Source organism: Hyposmocoma kahamanoa, unplaced genomic scaffold (assembly GCF_003589595.1).
Source record: "Hyposmocoma kahamanoa isolate Upper Pololo Valley unplaced genomic scaffold, ASM358959v1 63, whole genome shotgun sequence".
Lineage (NCBI taxonomy): Eukaryota > Metazoa > Arthropoda > Insecta > Lepidoptera > Cosmopterigidae > Hyposmocoma > Hyposmocoma kahamanoa.
The window spans coordinates 23,866,845-23,887,303 of NW_020653851.1; the positions used below are offsets into that span (position 1 = coordinate 23,866,845).

At 37.6% G+C, this 20,459-nt stretch overlaps 1 protein-coding gene across 1 annotated transcript; it reads left to right on the top strand.

The window, feature by feature from the left end:
* Positions 1 to 210: 210 nt before the first annotated feature.
* Positions 211 to 20,228, top strand: LOC113230325 (phospholipid scramblase 2-like). Its single transcript, XM_026464203.1, has 5 exons — positions 211 to 244; positions 1,565 to 1,764; positions 14,006 to 14,197; positions 16,699 to 16,854; positions 20,025 to 20,228. Exons 1-5 carry the CDS (start codon positions 211 to 213, stop codon positions 20,046 to 20,048), a joined length of 606 nt encoding a protein of 201 aa, XP_026319988.1. The 3' UTR covers positions 20,049 to 20,228.
* Positions 20,229 to 20,459: the final 231 nt, after the last annotated feature.

The following is a 20,459-nucleotide window of genomic DNA, read 5'->3' on the forward strand; positions in this document are numbered from 1 at the left end:
TTTTTTTATAAACGTTACAAAATGAAAAAGCTAGCAGTCGGACCTGCGTAGTTGCGTTCGTTAAAAGCGCTCGCTCAGTTTGTAGTCGTCCTCCGCGGAGGGAGCTTTTCCCTAAACAATATTTGAACGTTTTTTTCTCACATACACTATACGAAATATAAGTGAAAAATGGCGAAATAAGTGGATGAATTAGAGGGAAAAGGTTTCGGGATGGCTGAGCGTCCGGGACCGGAACCACCGTTGGGTTTGTAGATTCATGATTTTTATTTAGGAAAAAAGAAACAATAAAGCGATCTTCTTTGATCTACCGCCTCTCAAGCAGAGGCTGTGGCTTCGAATCCAGGTTCTTCTCAGGAAATTTAATTTGAAAATTTACCATGAGCTTTTCGTCGAAGGAAATGTCGTGATGATTCCTGCACGTTGTAGAAGGTTCTTCTCGGAAAACATGTTAAGTCCCTAACCCGCATTGGGCCAGCGCGGCAGAATATGGCCTAAACACTTGTATGAGAAGAGACCCGTGCCCAGCAATAGATGACGAAATTTACATCTTATGTAGTGCCTTTTTAAATCTTAGATCGTAAACTTCAACAGACAGACAAACAAAGCTAACCAAAGTCTCATAGATAAATATTTAATAAATAAATGTAAATAAATATTATGTTCAGGTAGGCTACCTTTTTCTAATTGTTTATTTTTTAATTAAAAGCCTCCATTTAAGCGGAAAAAAAACTAGATAGTGTACACGAAGACTGTAAATAAAAAAAAACACACGTGTCAATTAATAGTTTTAAGAACATGCGACTGTACTTTGAAGCCCATTTAAAATAAATTGCAAACTGATATCACTGTTTGTCAAGAAATAGTTCCTTTTTTAATTAATTAATGAAATTTCTTCAGAAAATGCTAAATTTTATTATGCATGGAACGCCGAGCTTGTCATTGTTTAAAATAATCACTCGAAAACATCCAGAGATGGCGCAGCTTTTTAAAACCATCTTCTTGGTGAATATGAATATAGGTTTAGGTTATTAAGCCAAAAAGAAGAAAAAAAACTAAAAGTAAATAAAATTTCAGCTGTGAATTGGTTAACCGGTCGAACACAATATTTAGTAGTGAGTGTAGAGCTTAGACTATGGAAAAAAAGAAGAAAAGAAAAAGAATAAAAAAAAAGTGCGTTTCATGGTTTCATACGTCATATTATTGATGTACTTCATAATTTGGTCGCATATTTTAAAGGCTGGATTTTAAGTTGTTTATCGTAGGAGAGTTGTGATGTGTTACCTACTAAACATCTTTAATTACATATTATATTTATATTATATATTTAGTAATATTTTAAATAGGTAGTTTGAAATGTTGTCTACTACCTGAAATTATTGTCATATATTTTAAACCATTTTCAAAAAGTTCATTACAATTGTAAAATAAATAACTTGGTAAAGTGTCATACATTATACTTAATTACGATTGGTTCATATTTAGTTTTACCTAAACCTGTGTTGTTATAGATTCTTTTGGGATAGGACGCTGTTCTAGAAAGTCACACGTAATGTGTTTGTGTCAGGTCTGTCCCAATTATCAGACCTGGATGGCGTTTCAATTCGGCAGAAGATCAACGACTTCACAGGCAACAAGTATGTGGTGTTGTCGCCCACTGGTGACGTGGTGATGTATGCGCGGGAGGACACCGGGGCTATCGGGCAGATTCTCGGTGGACACTCGCGGCCTTTCCACATCGATATCTTCGACACTCAGGATCGGAAGGTGAGTGTCATGATTAACCATCATATGTCCCCCTTTAGACACTGGTCTCCACTGGGAAAGTCGAGGGAGTCTCCGCCACACGTTGTTCAAGTTTCATTTCGATGTATTCATTCATCGGAAACGAGTGGTATCTCTATCAAATTATTAAGAAATATAGATATTGTGACGGTGTGATCTCCTTACACCGTTATCTCACCTCTTTGTATCGCCTCTTTCCGCTTGTATCCTATAATTTTTTTTATTTTCCATGTATTTAAATTTGAATTGTTCCATCTTCCTTCACTTTCTCATTTTGTTTTCGTACAACGGTCACTCCCAGCTCGACATCCACAACAGTCGGAGCTGTTAATAAGCTAATCATGTGTAATAATTTATAAGTCTACACCCTTCATGTATCTATTTCTGTAATTCAGTTTCTCGGCCCATTTAGGGGTAAGTGCCTTAATAATAAAGTGTAGGGAGTGTTTTATAGTGTTATACCTGTTTTTTTACATTTACCTTTATATTGTTACAGCCTTTCTTTAAACTCTACTTCTTTAATAAATTTTGTGGACCGGAAGTTTCCCATTTCATTGCCGTGAACCTGTTCACGGCTAGTTAGGGTTACAACCCTTTCAATATTAAGCAGTAGAGCTCCTTGAGAAAGAGTTCGTCCAGGGAAGTACAGCCTCTTTACCTTTCAATCGCTAAGCGGTAATGTGAGCATTACTGCGTTCCGGTGTTGAAGGGTAAGGATGCTGGTGAAATAACAGGCACTTGTCAACTAATGTCTCAGATGACGGGCGCAGTGGAAATGCCCTTCAAATCTTTACCATATATAATTCTGAGTTGTACCGCAATTGCTATGAACAGGCGTGTCGTTTATCACCAGGCGTACGACTTGTTCAACCCGTCAGTTGGTGTCATAAAAAAAAACTATAAATTAAAATCATACGTACATGACCTTACAGGGATTCGAACCGTGTACCTCTCAGTAGAGAAGCAACAGTTCTTCCACTAGGCTACCGCCATTTTGGCATAAATCAATATAGTCTGCGCTAAAAGGAACCATTTTATAGCTGATATTTAAAAACAAAACAAATCATGTACTTTCTAAATAATTTGTTTTTCTAGACAGCAAAAAATCTGGAAAGTACAGCTTCTCAACTCGTATACTTCAAGGGTTTTCAGTAAGAACATACTACCAACTGCGGATCTAACAAAGTATCTCTCAAATTTCCGAAACGAAGTGCTCCCGCTGTAGGTACATACTTTCATTACCCTATTGATGTCCATTTGGCCACCAAATTGCCCCGGGCGCTGTCCTCGATCATAAAAATTGATGAAATGGAAGAAGAAGAAATCGAGGCGCATAATGGCGATTCACAACTGGCCGATCGGAAACTTTTGATATTTCTAATCGGAACAATAGTTGATTGTTGCGGTTGTCTATGTGTGTGTCCATGACACCCGCGACACAGGGCTTCCCTAGTGCGGGGCTATGTTGAGTATGTGCGTTATTAAAAAAAATAATGTTACTTTTCATTTAAAATACTTTTAATACAAGTAAACTTTGGAAATGATAATCTTAATATATGCTCCGGAATCTTATTGCAAAAAAAGTCGTTTGCCTTTCCATTAAAGAGTCGTTTGCCTTTGGTACTATGAGTTTAAACTTAGTTCTAAGGTTAATATTATGGATATCTTCTTTCTTAATGAAATTATGTGTATTTTTACGGGCATACAAAATATTTGAGTTAATGTGCTGTGATGCCAGAGTCATGATACCAGTCTACAATACAATGTGGTTACTTATTATTTGATAATAATAATGTATGTTTTTGTCAATGCATTTAATTTTACCATTGACACTAGGAAAACTAAACAGAGCGGGAGACAGTGTCTCTGTTTAGTTTTCCCCTGTCTCAGTGGTTGTCTGGAAGAGTTGGCTCTTAGGGTCGTATTCTAGAACTCTACTCAATGCTCAAGTCAGGATCTGAGTATGGTTTAAAGCACTCGAAATCATTCTCAAGTCCCTGCCATTAGGGTCGCATTTCCAGTGCTTGTGTTGCCAGTGCAATCCTGACTTGAGCATTGAATAGAGTTCTAGAATACGACCCTTAGTGATATGGCCGCTTTTGCCCACATTGTTTTAAGTTGTTTATGTACCGTTCTTTGTGTGAACCATGGTGAACTTTGACCTCAATATACTCGGTCATAGATCGAAATTCTATAGTTTACACGATCTGTAGGTAGAATTGTACTTTGTTATCCTATTTTCAACTTTCATGCATATCGATTGAAGAACGGCGGAGTAATTCTGTACGTAGTTGGTGCAATATGAGTGAATACCAAAATAGCTTCACTTGCTGCGTTATTTTAACTTTAACTTACTGTAATGATGAAGAAAACTGAACATAGGCCAGGGTGGTTGACTGGGCTTTTACCTCCTTCAAAGAAATCTAGGCAATAGGAAATATGGTTAAATTTTAAAATTTGTTGTTGTTGTTTTGTTGTGCTTATAAACACTGGAATTATATTGAATGATATAACTTTATTAATAAACCAAAATTAAATGCAAACTGCCTTTATTTGTGTTCTACTAGTCATATTTTATTATAATAGAAAGAAAGAAAGAAAACTGTTTTATTGTAGAAACACAGACACGCATATAGGCAAAAAAGTGCAGGACAAAAATAAAAATTAAAAATAATATTAAACAGTTTACATTAGTAAGCAAAAATTTACCGTCATGCGTGTCGCGGCTGGTACTGGGTCAAGAGCACGTCAAGCTTGGCACTTAACATTTAATTAAAACCAACTCTATGACGCTTACGATAAGAATTGTACAATCGGGACTTGCTCAGCTTTAGCCACAATCGTTTTTTTTAAACGTGTCATGGCGCTGATTTTCTGCAAGCCCGGGTCAAGTGAATAGACTTAGTTATTGTTATTTTGAGGCAACACACTAGTATCCTAATAATCCTAGTCTGGGAGCTAGGCACGTCTTTGTACCTATTTTTCTGTATTTTGCAATAAAGTTAGTTTATTTTTTTAATTCTTTATAAAAGAGTTTATCCAGGGAACGCCACCTTACCTGTTTCTGCCGCAAGCAGTTGTGTGAGCAATACTGTGTTCTTTCTAACTTGAAATTACGGGGATATGGGACTTGAATGTTTCTGGCATCCCACTTCGCCGTACCGGTCATTTGAGAACAGTCCCTCGACGCATGGCACTTGCAGAGAAAAACCCGCGTGTCATCGGACCTACTTACTATGAGCGTTTACCCGCCACTCTCAGACTTGAACCGTCTGACGAAATATTTGGGCGCCGGCTGAAAGAACTTTTCTTGAAAAATCCTATATACTCCGTAAAAGAATTTATGGACTTTAAATTGTAACGAATTCAGTATTTTCTTTTTTGATTCTAATTTTTACCGCATTAATAAACTCTTGTATAATTGTTATCAACTTATGACGATCCTTGATGGAGAATGATATTTGATATGTAATTTAAAGACAACAATATTATATAATGAATTGTTAATTTTCTATTTATTGTGTGCTTTTCTTATAATTTTCCTTTTTGTCTGACGATCTCAATATAATTTCTTATACTTTAACATGTAGTGCAATTTATACTGTAATGTTATATTTGAGAAATAAATGAATCTGAATCTGAATCTTGTCAATTTATATTTCAGGTTGACCAGCGCAGTGGCAGTGCTTCTTAAATCTTTGTGACTTAAAGCTTTGTGTGGCTCTGCAACCATTATGGAAGGGACGTCGCTTACCACCAGAGGCACGACTGGCTCGTCCCTTCACTTGGTGTCATAAAAAAAAACGCCACAATTTCTGATGTTAAGCGACGATATGGCCGATGATGTTACGCGTTCGTCTAGTAAATGCCTATTAACTAGCTTTGAATAGCTCTAAATCGTAGCTTTCGGGAAACATAGATACCGGTAGTATATGCCATTTCCTTGAATTTACGTAAAGAATGTTTTCTTTTCCTTAGTTTTATGGTACACAAATTTTTATTACACCCCAATGGGTACGGTGTATTTTTTGTCCATATAAATATTTTCTGCGTCGGTTGGTTCCGTTATGTACATAACGGATATATAACGTGTTTAACGATAATAAATTACGGAAGTAACTCGTGCGTGTAGTGGAACTTTAAATCGTAAAGATGTAATGGGCACTGCCACAGCGCCTGTCGTCCTGAGACGTACAATAGACAAGTCCCGACTAATGCCTACATTACTGTTTGGCGGCAGAAATAGATGTGACATCGCTACTTATCTGGACGAACTTTTTCAGGTGGAGCCATCATCATCATTATCAACCCATTTATACGTCTCACTGCCGTGTACGGGTTTAGGCCATAGTTTGCGAGGGATTAAACGCTGGCTCAAAGTTCGTTGGGCATTTCACACGCTTTTCGAGAGTTGTGAACCTTCTTCGGCGTGTAGGTTTCCAGACCGAAGAGCTCATGATGAATGTCAAATTAAAATTCGCACACAAATACCGAAAACCTAAGAGGTGCGAGTCCGAATTCGAAACCACGACCCTGTCTGCTTCATTGCTACTAAAATCGGTAAAGCATTTAAAATTCGCCTCGTTTTCCGCGCTCTCAACGGAAGGCTTTTTTTGTAATATCAAGTGACGGGACGAACTAGTCGTGCGCCTGATGGTAAGCTACACGTCTATCCGTAACAGTTGCAGTGCCACTCAGAGCTTTAAATCGCAAAGATCTGAGGGGCACTGCCACTGCGTCCGTCACCCTGAGACGTAAGTTGACAGGATCCCCTTTGCCTGTAATTTCACCAGCGCCCGTACTCTTCAAAACCGGAACACGGTAATCCTGATATTACTGCTTAGCAGCAGGAATAGATAAGCTGGCAGTACTTCCCTGGATAAACATTTTCACAAGGAGCTCTACTGTTCCTACGCTGATAAGCATTGGCGCTCTTGACGGAAGGCACACGTACTAGCATTGTTGAATATTTCTATGCTCAACAATACCCATATCAGTGAACACATAATTTCTAGAAAAAGTGTGCAAAGCTATTAGCTTAGCATGTTATACTTGCCGATTTTATAGTTGTCGGCGACGATGCGACACCATTTCAGCGACCTAGCTTGTGTGTGTTGTGTAAACACAAGCTTATGTGCGTGCGGGTAAATATTATTACTACTCTGCATTATTTATTTATTTACGACCGCGAAGCGAATGTATGGTTGGAAGAAGTCTATTTAGGATCTGTTGCATGATTCATTAAATCGTCTTCGTATATTTTCTTATACGCTCTTTAATGTTTTGATTACGCTAAATGACGTAAATTGAACCACTGTAACATAAAAACAATATGTAAAAAGTGCCTGTATCACATGAAAGTAATTGTAGCGAACCTTATCAATGGGGTTCGGATGGTATTGAGGAGTGAGCAAGACCTTAGGAAGTGTATATACAGTTTATTTAATCAACAATATACAGCTACGAACCACAAATAACAAACTAATGACAATAACAGAGAAAAAGGCGCCAAAAATAAGTAAATTGAAATTTAGAATTTTAATCTAAAACTAAACAGCTAAAAAGACTATATATAAAATATATGTACAAAAAGATTTGTAGCGAGTGCTGCGATTAAACCAAAAAACAAAGATCTGTAACAAACAAATGGAAAAATTCGTAAGGTCATAGCGTCTGCCACGGTTTGCTGGGAGACGTGTCGGTTTGAATCCAACTGGGTTGAAGTGAATTCTTACTAAGTGTTCGATCTTGCTTTAATAAATGTTATATAAAATTCATTGTGTACATGTATTTTTTTAATGACGGGACGAACAAATCTTGCGCCTGGTAGTAAACGACACGCCTGTTCATAGCAGCTTCAACTGCCGCCCATAACTTCTGAGGGTCACTGCGCCCGTCAGCTTTAGATATAAGTTGAAAGTCCCGTGTGTCTGTAATTTCACCCACAATGCTTACGTTACTGTTTGGCGGCAGAAATAAGTAAGGTGACGGTACTTCCACCGACGAGCTCTTTCACAAGGAGATCTACTGCTACCGAAATTCTCCTATTTAAGTAAAAAAAAAGTTGTCGACTCTTAAACTTTTCATTTTAAAAGTTGTCATTCATCATTTACAAATGCGGACTTATTAAACCAAAAGGGTGCAAAATTAATTATCAGTAATACGATAATTCTCATGATTAATTGTGTTAATTTATAACCGTGATAAAAGATTTGTTGTTGTTATCGGTTATCATTGACAGTTAATCACCATTTCCAATTTGGAACAACCTACGTTGTCCTATACGAACAGCAGTGTCTGAAGCACTATTAACTTTCAAACGAAAATGTTTTACGTAGCTGTTTGAAAATCAATTTCGGACGCAGGCTATATGAAGTAGGCTTGTGTTGATATATCTTGTGTACCATTGGTATTGTGCAATTTAAATTTACTATTATTATTGTTATTATTATTCAATTCACATTAGACATATTATATTTTTTAGCTCTTTGTTTTCTATTATAATAAGAAATAAAAAATTATTTCTTATTTCCGTATAAATTATTTAATATTGTAACATAGTTTCTAAAGTATTTTGCATGCACATGTCAAATAAAGCATTTTACTTTATTTATTTTATTTTATCTATATTTATTTTATAACTGTACATACATATATTGTATATTGATTATGTTAGGCTAAACCTTTGCGTAACTGACTAACTTACTTACTTTATTATAACGATACAAATGTGTGTACCACTTTTAGCTTTATAACACTTAAAGTTCGTGACCCCGAGTCGTTAAAAAATACGTAATGTTGCAAATACTAGTAATCTAGACTTCAATCCAAAAATGGATTAATCCACTAAGACCCCTCGAGACCCCAAAGAATTCGTCATAGCGGATATTAAAAGAGTTGAAATTTGCTCTCTATTAGTAAAAACTTTTAATTAGTAAAAAATTAGTTAAGGTCACACAAATATTTACGGGGATCTCTGCGTGGCAGACCAGCATGGAAACAGTTTGGCCTCGGAGGTAATGATAAAAATAAAAATTCTTTTTATGTCCCACTGTTGGAAAAATACTCATATCTCCTTTAAGAAGAGGGTTACGCTAAGCTGACTCAAGGCGAGTTTTTGTACGGGTTGTGAAACTTCTACGACAGCAGGTTTCATCGCGACATGGTGGTTAAGTCGCGACCCTGGAACGCTCCTTCACCCCATATTAAAAAAGCGCCGAATGAAATATCTTTCAAGAAATTATAATAGCTCGCAATTCCATGCTGAAGGCTTCATCTGCATCTCATTAGTTTGACATGTATGTGTGTATTATACAGGATGTCTCACGGCTATGTAATGCGGAGGGAAGTACTTTTAATATTGTACATAGGATACCCATTGCTTCAAGGAGACTTTATTTTATTTTTAAAAGTAAGTAATACTGCATTCTAAGATTTGCTTTAAAAAGTTGCTTGGCTCATCCGGGAATTGCACCGAGCAAATGTGAAAAAAAAAACAATCTGTATTTGTATGACGATCGAAAGGGTATATATTGTTTATATACTTATGCTTAGGTGTTATAATATTGTATTGTATATTTATGTACGTAAATTATGTATCATAATTATTTATTAACTAAAATCTTATCTGTTTTTTATCTTAGTTTGTCATGTTATAGACCACCTGTTAATTTTTCTGAACCCAGCTGTCTGATTAGCTGGTGGAGAATGTCTAATGGTCTAAAGTCAGCTATTTCTACTTTTTTACGTGCAATATAGTTTAAATATATAAATAAATGTTCGCTTTCCCCCTTACCGAGAGGTATTGCTAATAAAGATTTGTAAATATAAGTAACTAATGTGAGTAATTGAATATCAAATTACATCCAAGTAACTTAGAAATTAGAAATTAGGTTACACACGGCGAGTTTAAGCATCGATACAAACGCGCGATTGCAGCTATGCAATCGCCTAATAAATCCCAAGTGTAGCGAAGCAAATGCACGCTAGTATCGTTGCAGTCACGCATTTGTATCGCTGCTAAAAATCGTCGTCTGTAACCGCTCTTAAAGTCAAGGTTATTTGTGAATATAGACTAGGAACCGTCGATCTGAGAGGTACATATTTTTGGAAACAGCTATTTTCCCATTAGGCTACCATAGCTAATTACAATACGTCCAAAACTTCACTCAAGTATATTTCGTCTAAAAGAATCTACGAAATATATTCATGTATTCTTTTTGATTACAATAGCTTTGAGTGGGATTAGGCGCGTCGGTTGCGTTTTATTTCCTTTATGGGTGCGCCCGATTGTGGCCTATTTCGTGCCGCATATTTCTCTCTCAGTAACAGTAAGTTATTTACTATACATCTACAAAGAAAGCAAACATGTACACTTTGACTCAAATTGCGACTCTAGTTCCTACTTAGTTACATGTTTTTACGAATGAGTTGAAAAACATGACAATTTGAAATACAATTTTTGTAACGATGAAAAAGAGACATTGTAGTTACTGTAAAAGGCTCAATTTGTGCTGTATGAATTGTATTTTGGCACGCAACATAATGTGTAGCAGTATTAGAGTGCTCGTTGGAGTGTAAATGTTTGGAAAGTATATTGCGACGACACATTCCGGAGACGTTGAGAAGCGTCACGAGAAGGATGCCACAGAGGCGGACCTAGCTATTATATATTTCAAGCGCCCTTACGGATATTGTGTTGTTCACCTGTTCCTTCTTCAGTTTCATAGAAAGTTCGGAGCACTCAACTCTCACGTTATTAACTTACCACCCATTCTCACGAAGCGCTTTGCTTCTTTCTTCTTGATATGTATCAAGAATTCCTTAACCGTATGTACGGTTAAGGAATGGAATAAGGGTTTAATTAACATCAGATGAGATAGTGGTTTGCCATCTTTTTTGTACGTTTATTATTAAATAAATATTAGATAACATCACATACGTTGCTCTGAGTAAGTAGCTGAAGCTGAAGACAATATAGAAAAGTTAGTTTTCTACATTGATCCGGCCGGGGATCGAACCCGGAACCTCAGGGATGGCGACATCATGAAAACCGGTGTGCAAGCCACTTGACTACAGAGGCCGAAGGATTAAAAAAAACTTAACAGCATGTGAAAAATTCAAAGCAAACATATCACCGCAGGTTAATGTAGATAAAGCATCTAAAATGACCGTAATTTATATTCACATAAAGTGACTTTATAGAGCAGGGGTTCCCAAATTTATTTTGTCTGCTGCCCACTTTGAGAATAAATTATTTTTTACGCCCCCATTTTTTCACCTAGGTACTTGAAAACCACTATACATACCTTCAAATTAAATTAATTATTGTGAGCTATATTATCGGAGATTAAACATTCATCCTAAACGAGACTTTTACTATAACCCGCAAGAGTTAACTTGAGACCTGAGCGCAGTAGGTAGTACACAACGGCGCTCAGGTCAACAAGTCGTCGTTACTGCAGGATACTGATAAATTCGGAAAATTGTGAAACTCACGTCTGCCCATATTCTTTTTGTGTAGAAGCAGTTTGGCTGCAAAAGCGGCAATGGCATTTTTTGTTTTAATTAAATTTAGTTCATCGTTTTGCAGTTGGAGATTCATATCGTTGAACAATTTATGCAGGTCTGTCATGTAAGCTATATCATTGTTTGATGTAATGAGCTTGTTGCGCAATTCTGTATCTTTAGTTTCCAAGAACTCTATCACAGAGTCAACCAGGTTGTAAAATCGAGTGAGACTATTGCCTCTTGATAGCCAACGAACTTCAGTATGAGACAACAAACGGTTGAAATTTTCGTCATTAGTAACACAAAGCTGATGAAATAATCTGTCATTCAAAGAGCTGTTACGGATTTTATTGACTGCTTTGTTGACATATTGCAGAGATTGAAATAGTCGTTCACTTAAATTTCTAGCAACCAAATGTTGTCTATGAATAACGCAATGTACAGCAAGGACATATGGAATTTTATTTTTTAATTACGCTAAGAAGCCTTAATCATAGCCGGAGCGACATCCGTAGCAACTGATATAATATATTTCAAGGGAATCTATTTTTCATCACAAAACTTTTCCAATGTATTGAATATGTCGAGTTCTTAGGTTTTCGCGATTGTTACACATAGAAATGAAACTATTTTTCAGTCAACCGTGACCATGGGACCTGTAAAGGGCCCGAAACGTCGATTTGTTTGAAAAAACAAATATACGCGATTTAAATCCGGAAAAATAGTTTCATTTCCTATGTATTGAATATGGTTTCGCCTTTTGTATCGGTGTTTAAATTTCTAGCAAACAATAGTTCTTCACATATTTTCTCATCTTTAATAAACCTCACGTTAGACAGCAACAATGCTTTATTAGTTGGTAAAGTGGACTCGTCGAGCTGACTTGAGAATTGACTAGTCCTCAGATGATTGCACAATGATTCTTCAATGTTTTCAGCCATTTCATCAATTTGTCTTTGCACAGAATTATTACTCAAAGGAATTTTTCGGATAATATCTGCGGCCGGTTTATGAAGCACAGTAGTTATTACTTCCTTTATTGCTGGCAAAATTAACTCTTCTCCGATGTTGTGTGGTTTGTCTTTTTAAACAATTGACAAAGAGATATTGTACGAAGTTCGAAGTCCGTCGTCATCTTGTTTAGCAGCCGCCGAAAACAGTTTTGCTACACTTGGCTGAGTATTATGCTTCTTCTCTAGGGCTTGAAAATATGCTACATTCTTGTCTTTCTTATATGGATGCATTTTATGCAAATGATCTTGCAGTCTTGAAGGCTTCATTGCTTCATTCGAAAATGTTTTTAGACATAGAAGGCACAAAGGCGACGATGGGTTTGTGAGATTTTCAATGAATCCGAATTTAATTCCGCACAGTATTGCCGTCTCTTCTTTTTTACTTACGACATTGTTTTGTTTCGAGAAATACGTAAGTACGTGTTAAACTTAAGTACTGCTTATCTATTACGCGCGAAACCGCAAATGAAAATAAAATAATTATTACGTTGTTTATATAGGATTGCATAAGCAGCACGCCCCGACAGGTATAAGACAAACATGCATAAACTCGTTTATCTCATTCGACGCTCAATCGTACTTAACAAGTAAGAACAAGTATTCTATGAACCAGCCGATTGATACAGGCATTCCTGTATCAATCGGCTGGTTCAACAAATCGGGTTATTTAACAAAAACTTGTTAAAATACGATTGCCCGCTGTCTATTATCTACGAAAATTATCTATCTAGGAATACTAATAACTATTAAAATGCGAAACGTTTCTTTGTGTCTACTTTCATTTTGGAAACGTAGGGACCGATTGACATGATTTTTTTTATTTATTCAGGGAAACAAACAGTCATAAAACGGGTTCTATTTTATTTTTATTTATTCAATAAAACAGGACAGATATATGAACTACACGGAGAGAAATATCGAACCGAGTTAGTTTGAGCTATCTCTTAATTAATATTTGTTGATGTTCACAAGTTGTAGTCGAGAGTCGAGAGCTCAGTCGGTGTCTAAGAGTTTTCCTAAATGAAATTTCAAATGTCCCGCTAAGCCTTTACACAACGCCCTCATTTTTTTTCTGGGTCTCTTATCGCCCTTTAGGCCTGCAGCGCCCACAAGGGGGCGTTATCGCCCACTTTGGGAAAGTCTGTTATATAGGTTAGCCAGGACCGATTTCTCCGATTGAAGTGATGTTAGATGTTCTATACTTCCCTTTTACAATTTATTGCTAATGACGGGTGACAACAAGAGTTTAGGATGTCATTTCTTACCAGGCGCCCGTAATAATAGTTCCTAGTTTATACAAACATTGTCTTGTAAAAAATATCAATTTGGCGCCATTCCGAATCCTGCCCATGGCCGTTCTGTGTTTTGTCACAAATTATCGTCTTGTCGTCCTCTTATTTCGTTCCATTTCTCTTAAGGGACATCGAATATTCGATCCCTTTTATTTCGTCGGAAGTAGTGCTTTTCTTTTCCGATTATTTGTGCAAAATTTTACTTTTGGTATGAATGTATGGTTATTGTATAGCTATAATTTCTCCAAGCAACTATTTGAATTGAAGAACGTCCCAAAATACAACTTTTACTCAGCGAAAATTTTAAATTAAAATGTGTATACGTGTAACTACGTCTCTGGGTATTTGTGAGTTCACAAATTTTTAGCGTTTGTACATAAATTTGAACATGAAACTTCCTATTTCCAGGTGTTCAACCTCCGCCGCCCGTACACCTTCGGACCGGACAAGATGGAGGTGTTCGTGTGCGGTCAGCTGGCCAGTGTGGTACGCCAGGAAATGACCTTCCTGAAACCCGTGCTCAACATCAACGATGCCGGTGACAAAGCCGTGTTGCGTGTGAAGGGCCCAGTTAGTATGACGGGCGTTTGTGATTTTGATGTAAGTTATCTGTCTGGTGGTAGAGTCATACCAATTTACTTGTTTCTAGTTTTAAATGTTTATATCATTGGTATTTGGATTTAAATCTTTTTCTTTATTATTTAGATATTCAGTATATCATTGGTTTTTCTTTTTTTAATCATCTCATTATTTCATTTGACAATGTTTAATATTTCTGCTCTGATGTACACTATATTTCTGCTCTATGGTGGGTATTGTGCTGGAGTTGCCTCTTTTTCATGTACAAAAGATTCTTTACATCAAAATTTTTAATAAATATGAGATAATACCCAATTCTGTATTTGCCGTTTTTGCCCACGGATTTTGAGCAGAACTGGGTTAAAGCTCGTGTATTTTGGCGCTTTGGGTAAAAACTCGTTTAAAACCCGGGCGGGTTGATTTGATTTTAATCCACTGCCCATCCCCGGTTATGTTCAGTTCAGTCCAAAGAATTAAATCAATTTAAAAAATGACATACTGTTAGTGAAGAACATCCTGAACACAGGTGAATAACGATGAATTAAGAGAGATAGTGGAAGCCGATCCTAGTCAAACTACCCAGGAATTAGCGGCATGGTTTAACGTTACCTTACCCACAATATTGACACACGCGTCAAATCAATAAAATAAAAAAATACGAAAAATGGGTGCCTCATGATTTGACTGATCTGCAGAAAGAAACGCGTGTTGAAACTTGTGTTGCCTTGTTGAACCGGTACAGAAATGAAGGAATATTGGATCGAATTGTAACATGTGATGAAAAATGGATTCTTTATGATAATCGGAAAAGAAAAATGCAATGGCTGACCCCAGGTCAAATGACACAACAGTGTCTTAAAGCAAAACTTACCAATAAAAAGGTAATGGTAACTGTTTGGTGGTCTTAGCATGGTGTTATTCACTATAGTTTTCTCCGATCTGGTCAAGCAATAACGGCAGATGTCTATTGTGCCGAACTCCGAACCATGTTGACAAAACTAGCAGTAAAACAGCCCCGACTCATGAATCGATCTTCACCATTATTGCTCCACGACAACGCGAGACCTCACACAGCACGAGAAACCATTTTGACCCTTCAGGAACTGCAGTTAGAAACCATTCGTCATCCTCCGTATTCACCTGACCTTGCTCCAAAGGACTACCATTTTTTTCGTGATTTGGACAATTATCTACGTGACAAGAAGTTTTCTTCCCAGGAGGCAGTACAAAATGCTTTCACACAGTTTGTGCAGTCTAGACCGTCGGAGTTCTATCGCAAAGGCATTAATAACCTTCCCATTAGATGGCAGCAATGTATAGATAATAATGGCAACTATTTTGATTAAATAAATTTGTTAAAAATTTAAAAAATAAACAATTTAGATTTTCAGTACAAATCGGCAATTTCATACTTTAACCCCTATTAGTTAAATCTATTTGACCAAAAAGAAAAAAAATATTCACCAATCTTTTTTTATTGCTTCATGGCTTACCAATAATTTAGTATTATAATAAATGTTAATAACTCGTATTGCTGTTAGAATTACTTTAAAATTGTTAAATTATAACATTATATTTGCATGCCAATTGGTGGAATTATGTGTATCATCTTTTGTAAACCTTGTTTCAGGCAAAGAAATTTAATTTAATTTCATTACTGACAAGAGGGACCGTATACGATAGGCAACTATTTTAAATGTTTAACTCTTCCGAATGGTTAGAAGCACAGAACAATAAATACAGTAGAAGTGGTTAGTTAGCATCCAACGCGTACCAACTATAGGTCTCGAAAGATCTATCTGAACTCAGTCCGCCATTTTTGCTTTGTACGGTATGGTTGTGTCATACTTTCTTGCAAATTCTCTAGAATCCTAGAAAAATGCGTCATTGAGATGTTTTGGAGTACAAAAATACCGCACCAAAAATGTATTTTCGAGTTATAACCCGTGGTGGTATTTCGTATCATCGGAATATCTAATTTTAATAAATTTTCAATTTTATGTTTACCGAAATATTTTTTTTGTTACTGGAAACGAAAGTAAAGCTTATACCCCTGCAAAATGGCCACATGAGTAAAGAAAAATATGGCCGCTTCTTTTCAGTAATCGTTCAGTAATTAACCGCTAGATGGCAGTACATTGATGAAATTTCAATATAATATCAAAAGGTTGTAACTTTCAATAATAGGTATTGATGACATTGAACTTTCAACGATATGCCAATAGGGTAAAGTTTAAATTATATTAACAATCCAGAATTTGTTATTTCTTTTTAAATTTGAAACAACGACCAATCAATATCAAGATTTTGTAGTGTTTCAAATTAAGAATGTGTGAGTTTTAGCGACATCAGTTCTCATAGTAATCGGCTTACGGCCATTGTTTTTTCTTCTTCTGTGGTTAGAAGCAATTACGATGATGCGACCATAATGACTGATACAAAATTTGATACGCCAGCATGATAACATTTCCTGTGTCAGCTTAAAAAATTATTTCCTCTGCTAAAAGAAGTTTGTCCTCCAGGTGCTAAATCTGGATAAGAAGAAGGTGGGCGTAATCAGCAAGCGCTGGTGCGGGCTGCGGGACCTGAATTCCAACGACGACTTCTTCCAAATCCGATTCCCGGCACAACTCGACGTCAAATACAAGACTGCTGTCATTGGCACTTGCTTCCTTATTGTAAGTACTGCGTAGGGCATGCAAAAATCGAGTGATTTTGATAACCGGTTTCTTCGGTTTTTAATTTTCGGTTACCCGGTTATTCGATTTTTCCGGGTATTTTTCTATTGTCTCCCAAATAAACATTTAAAGTGTCAGAAAACTAAAAAAAACATTAAATCAGAGTTTTCTGGATTATTTTTATTATTTATAACGGAACGGATTTTTATGTATTTTTTTAGCTAGTGGACTAGCGGCCAATACCATAAAAAATATATTGACAGATCGGATGTCAATGACATTTTTTTTTATAAAACATAATCGCGTATTTGATCTCCATCTCACCTGATGGAAAGTGACGATGATGTAGGTGAATGCCTATTCACTCTCGCCTTGAAAAGGCCCAAGTTATAACGTTCAGGGAACAAGTCTGCAGACAGTTCCACTCCATAGCCGTTCGCTACATAATTGTGGAAGCATAACGCTTCGTGCGAATCTTTGGAATATCCACAACATATGGGTGGAACCCAAGCCTACGCCTGGTCCCCCGATGATGGAAAGGGGAAGGCGGAATTAAATCGTGTAATTCAATCGCACACTCTCCGTGATATATCCTTTAAAATACCGATAAGCAGGCAACTTTACGGCGGTGTTCAAGGCTCTGTAGCTTCGCCTCCATTGATTCCGAGTCACCTATAAGCCTCTTGCCACGGTTGTCAATTGAATCCAAAGTGGCCAGTTGATATGTAGCAGAGCCATCCCAAAGGTGGCAGCAGTACTCCAAGCATGACCGGACTTTCGCTTGGTACAGCTGAAGCAACTGTCCTGGTGTAAAGTAACACCTCACCATGGAAAGGATGCTAAGCTTCTTTGCTGCATTTTTAGCCATGGATTCAATGTATCTGCCGAAGTTCAAATAGGTCGACAGGTCCATTCCAAGTAGCTGGAGACAGTCGGCTATCGGTATGGATATATCACGAAAAGTTGGAGTCAGCTCAAAGGGACGCCTTTGTGGAGAATAGACACACCTGCGTTTTGGTAGCGTTAAATTTGACCAGATTGGCATCGCCCCAATCGGAGACTGCCTTGAGCGTCAAATCCAAACGGCTAACCATGGACTCTCGACAAAACTGTATTTCCTCTCCGCTGACCCTCGCAATGGTCAAGTACCTATCTACAACTGTGCTGTCATCAGCATACGCAAAGGTACCTGGAATTAACATATCATTTATATGCAGCAGAAAGAGAGTTGCAGACAGTACAGAACCCTGAGGAACTCCGGCATCAATTGTAATGTGTTCGGAAGAGTTGCCTTCTAAGACCACTTGAATCGGACGTTCGCTCAAGAAATCCGAGAACCAATTGCAAAGGTCAGTGAGAAGCCCATAAGAGGGAAGCTTACTTAATAGACTTGCGTGCCAGACCCTGTCAAAAGCTTTAGAAATGTCCAAAGACACTGCTTCGCCTTGCAAGTGCTTCGCCTCGCTCCATATGTGACAGGCATACACAAGAAGATCCCCAGTAGGTCGCCCTCGACGGAATCCGTACTGGCGATCACTGAGGAGGTCGTTGTCTTCAAGGTATGATAGGAGACGGTTGTTGAGTACACGTTCCATAGTCTTGCAGAGTATGGAAGTGACTGAGATAGGTCTATAATTGACAGGGTCAGCACTGCTTCCCTTTTTTGGCACAGGTTGCACGTTTGCAAGCTTCCACGACCTGGGAACTGCACCAGTCTCAAGTGAGAGGCGGTACAGGCGTGTGAGAACAGGAGACCACACAGGCACACAGTTACGCAGGACTATTGCTGGAATTCCATCTGGCCCGCTAGCTTTATGCACGTCTAGACTTCGCAGAGTTCTGAGTACCATCCAGTCTGAGGTAAAGAAGGTGGTAGGTATCCTGCGGCATCCAGACGCGAACTCTCTGCAAAGAGTGAGGCGAAGAGATTTTTCTTGTTGCATTTTTGTTTCCATCTTTTAAGGACTATCCACACATATTCGGGACGTGCCCGGGACGTGGTCGGGCCGTACTCCGTCAGGGGCTTAAAAATATCGTTGCGTATATTTAGTATGAACTCGGTCACACATGTCCGTGTCCGGGCCGGGCCCGCAGTTCATACAAACTAACACGCCCCGTCCACGTCCCGGGCACGGCCCTGATGTGTGTGGATAGTCCTTAAATCTCCTTTAATTTTTTTTCATCATCCAAGCTATAATCTTAGACTATTCCATCCTCTAATCCTATAACGAAATTTTTTTCCATCATACAAGATTTAATTAAATGTTTTTGAGTAATTTAGCGTTTAAGTGTTGCTGCTTTTTGGACTTTTTTAGTATAGCAGTGTTACTGGTAATTAATTTAACACACACTCAACATAGCCCTGCACTAGGGAAACCCTGTGTCGCGGGTGCCATGGACACACACATAGACAACCACAAATTACACCCAAACTCACGAGATAAATAAATGTAGGTCATACAAATATTTCTCCCGCCCCGGGAATCGAACCTGGGACCTCTGCGTGGCAGTCCGGCATGGTAACCGTTCTGCCACAGAGGCAGTTTTTTAACACATCTATCACACTTTTGTATTAAATCAATAAAAAAATGCAGGTCATAATATTTTTTTTTTCTTATTCCGCTGAGTAAGCTCTTTAATTCAAGCTTATATCTAACAAACACATTAAGGTTGGTTAAATTTTTCTGGGAATAAAGTCTAATACCAATTCGGTAAAAGTGCAAGTCCGGATGCGAACCCACAACCCTCTGCTCGATTGGTCAAACCATTTGGCGACCACGGCTCTTTTATATTGACCTTACGTACATTGTAAATATACCAATGATTTCTTATTCCCTTTTAACAATGAAAAGCAATAAATATTTATCCTGAAATAAAAAAATACTCCAAAAGAGAGCGGTGGTATTCAAGTGAGAGATAATTTGTAACTTATGTACATTTCTGAATACTTAATTGCAATAACTCTCGCTAAAGAAACTGTGAAGAAAAACGTAGTGAGGAAACCAGTATTTCGGAGAATGTTCATATCCCTTGAGAAACGTATGAAATCCCCAATCGACATTGAGCTACCATATCGGAGAATGGCCTGAACCCTTTCCTTAGAGGAAACCCGTGTTCAGCAGTGGGATTACGATGATAGAGTATCTCTACAAGAATGGTTTTTTTTTCAGGATTTCCTCTACTACGAGAACTGATGACGACTATTCTCAATCTCGCAATGTTTCTACTGCATCCATCTATTAAAATAATAATTTATTTATATTAGGAATGGAGGTGGTGGCAGCATTGTCATCTGATCAGAACATGATTCTCGTGCAACAGAGCAATGTCAAATGTCACAAAGTAATCTCGAAAGAACATACCTAATGTTTCATATCCCTCAGAATTTCACTACAGGTCTGTCGAAAGTGTTCGACTTACCTGTAGTGTGTTTCTGTAAATATGGCCGTCACAAAGTGGATAGGCAATTTGAGGCGGCGTGCTTAGACTGACTCGGGATTCCTTAAAACGGGCCGATACGGGTATTTTAGTTTGAGATTCGTATAATTTCGCGTTTTAATCTTCGATTAAGGCACAATAGCACTACCCTATTCCATTTTAAATTT

Bases quoted from the DNA above. Each gene is read 5' to 3' on its own strand.
- LOC113230325 (XM_026464203.1), top strand. From the start codon at position 211: ATGGCTGAGCGTCCGGGACCGGAACCACCGTTGG. The intron at 1,765-14,005 runs GTGAGTGTCATG...TCCTATTTCCAG, and splicing joins TCGACACTCAGGATCGGAAG to GTGTTCAACCTCCGCCGCCC. The intron at 14,198-16,698 runs GTAAGTTATCTG...TTTGTCCTCCAG, and splicing joins CGGGCGTTTGTGATTTTGAT to GTGCTAAATCTGGATAAGAA.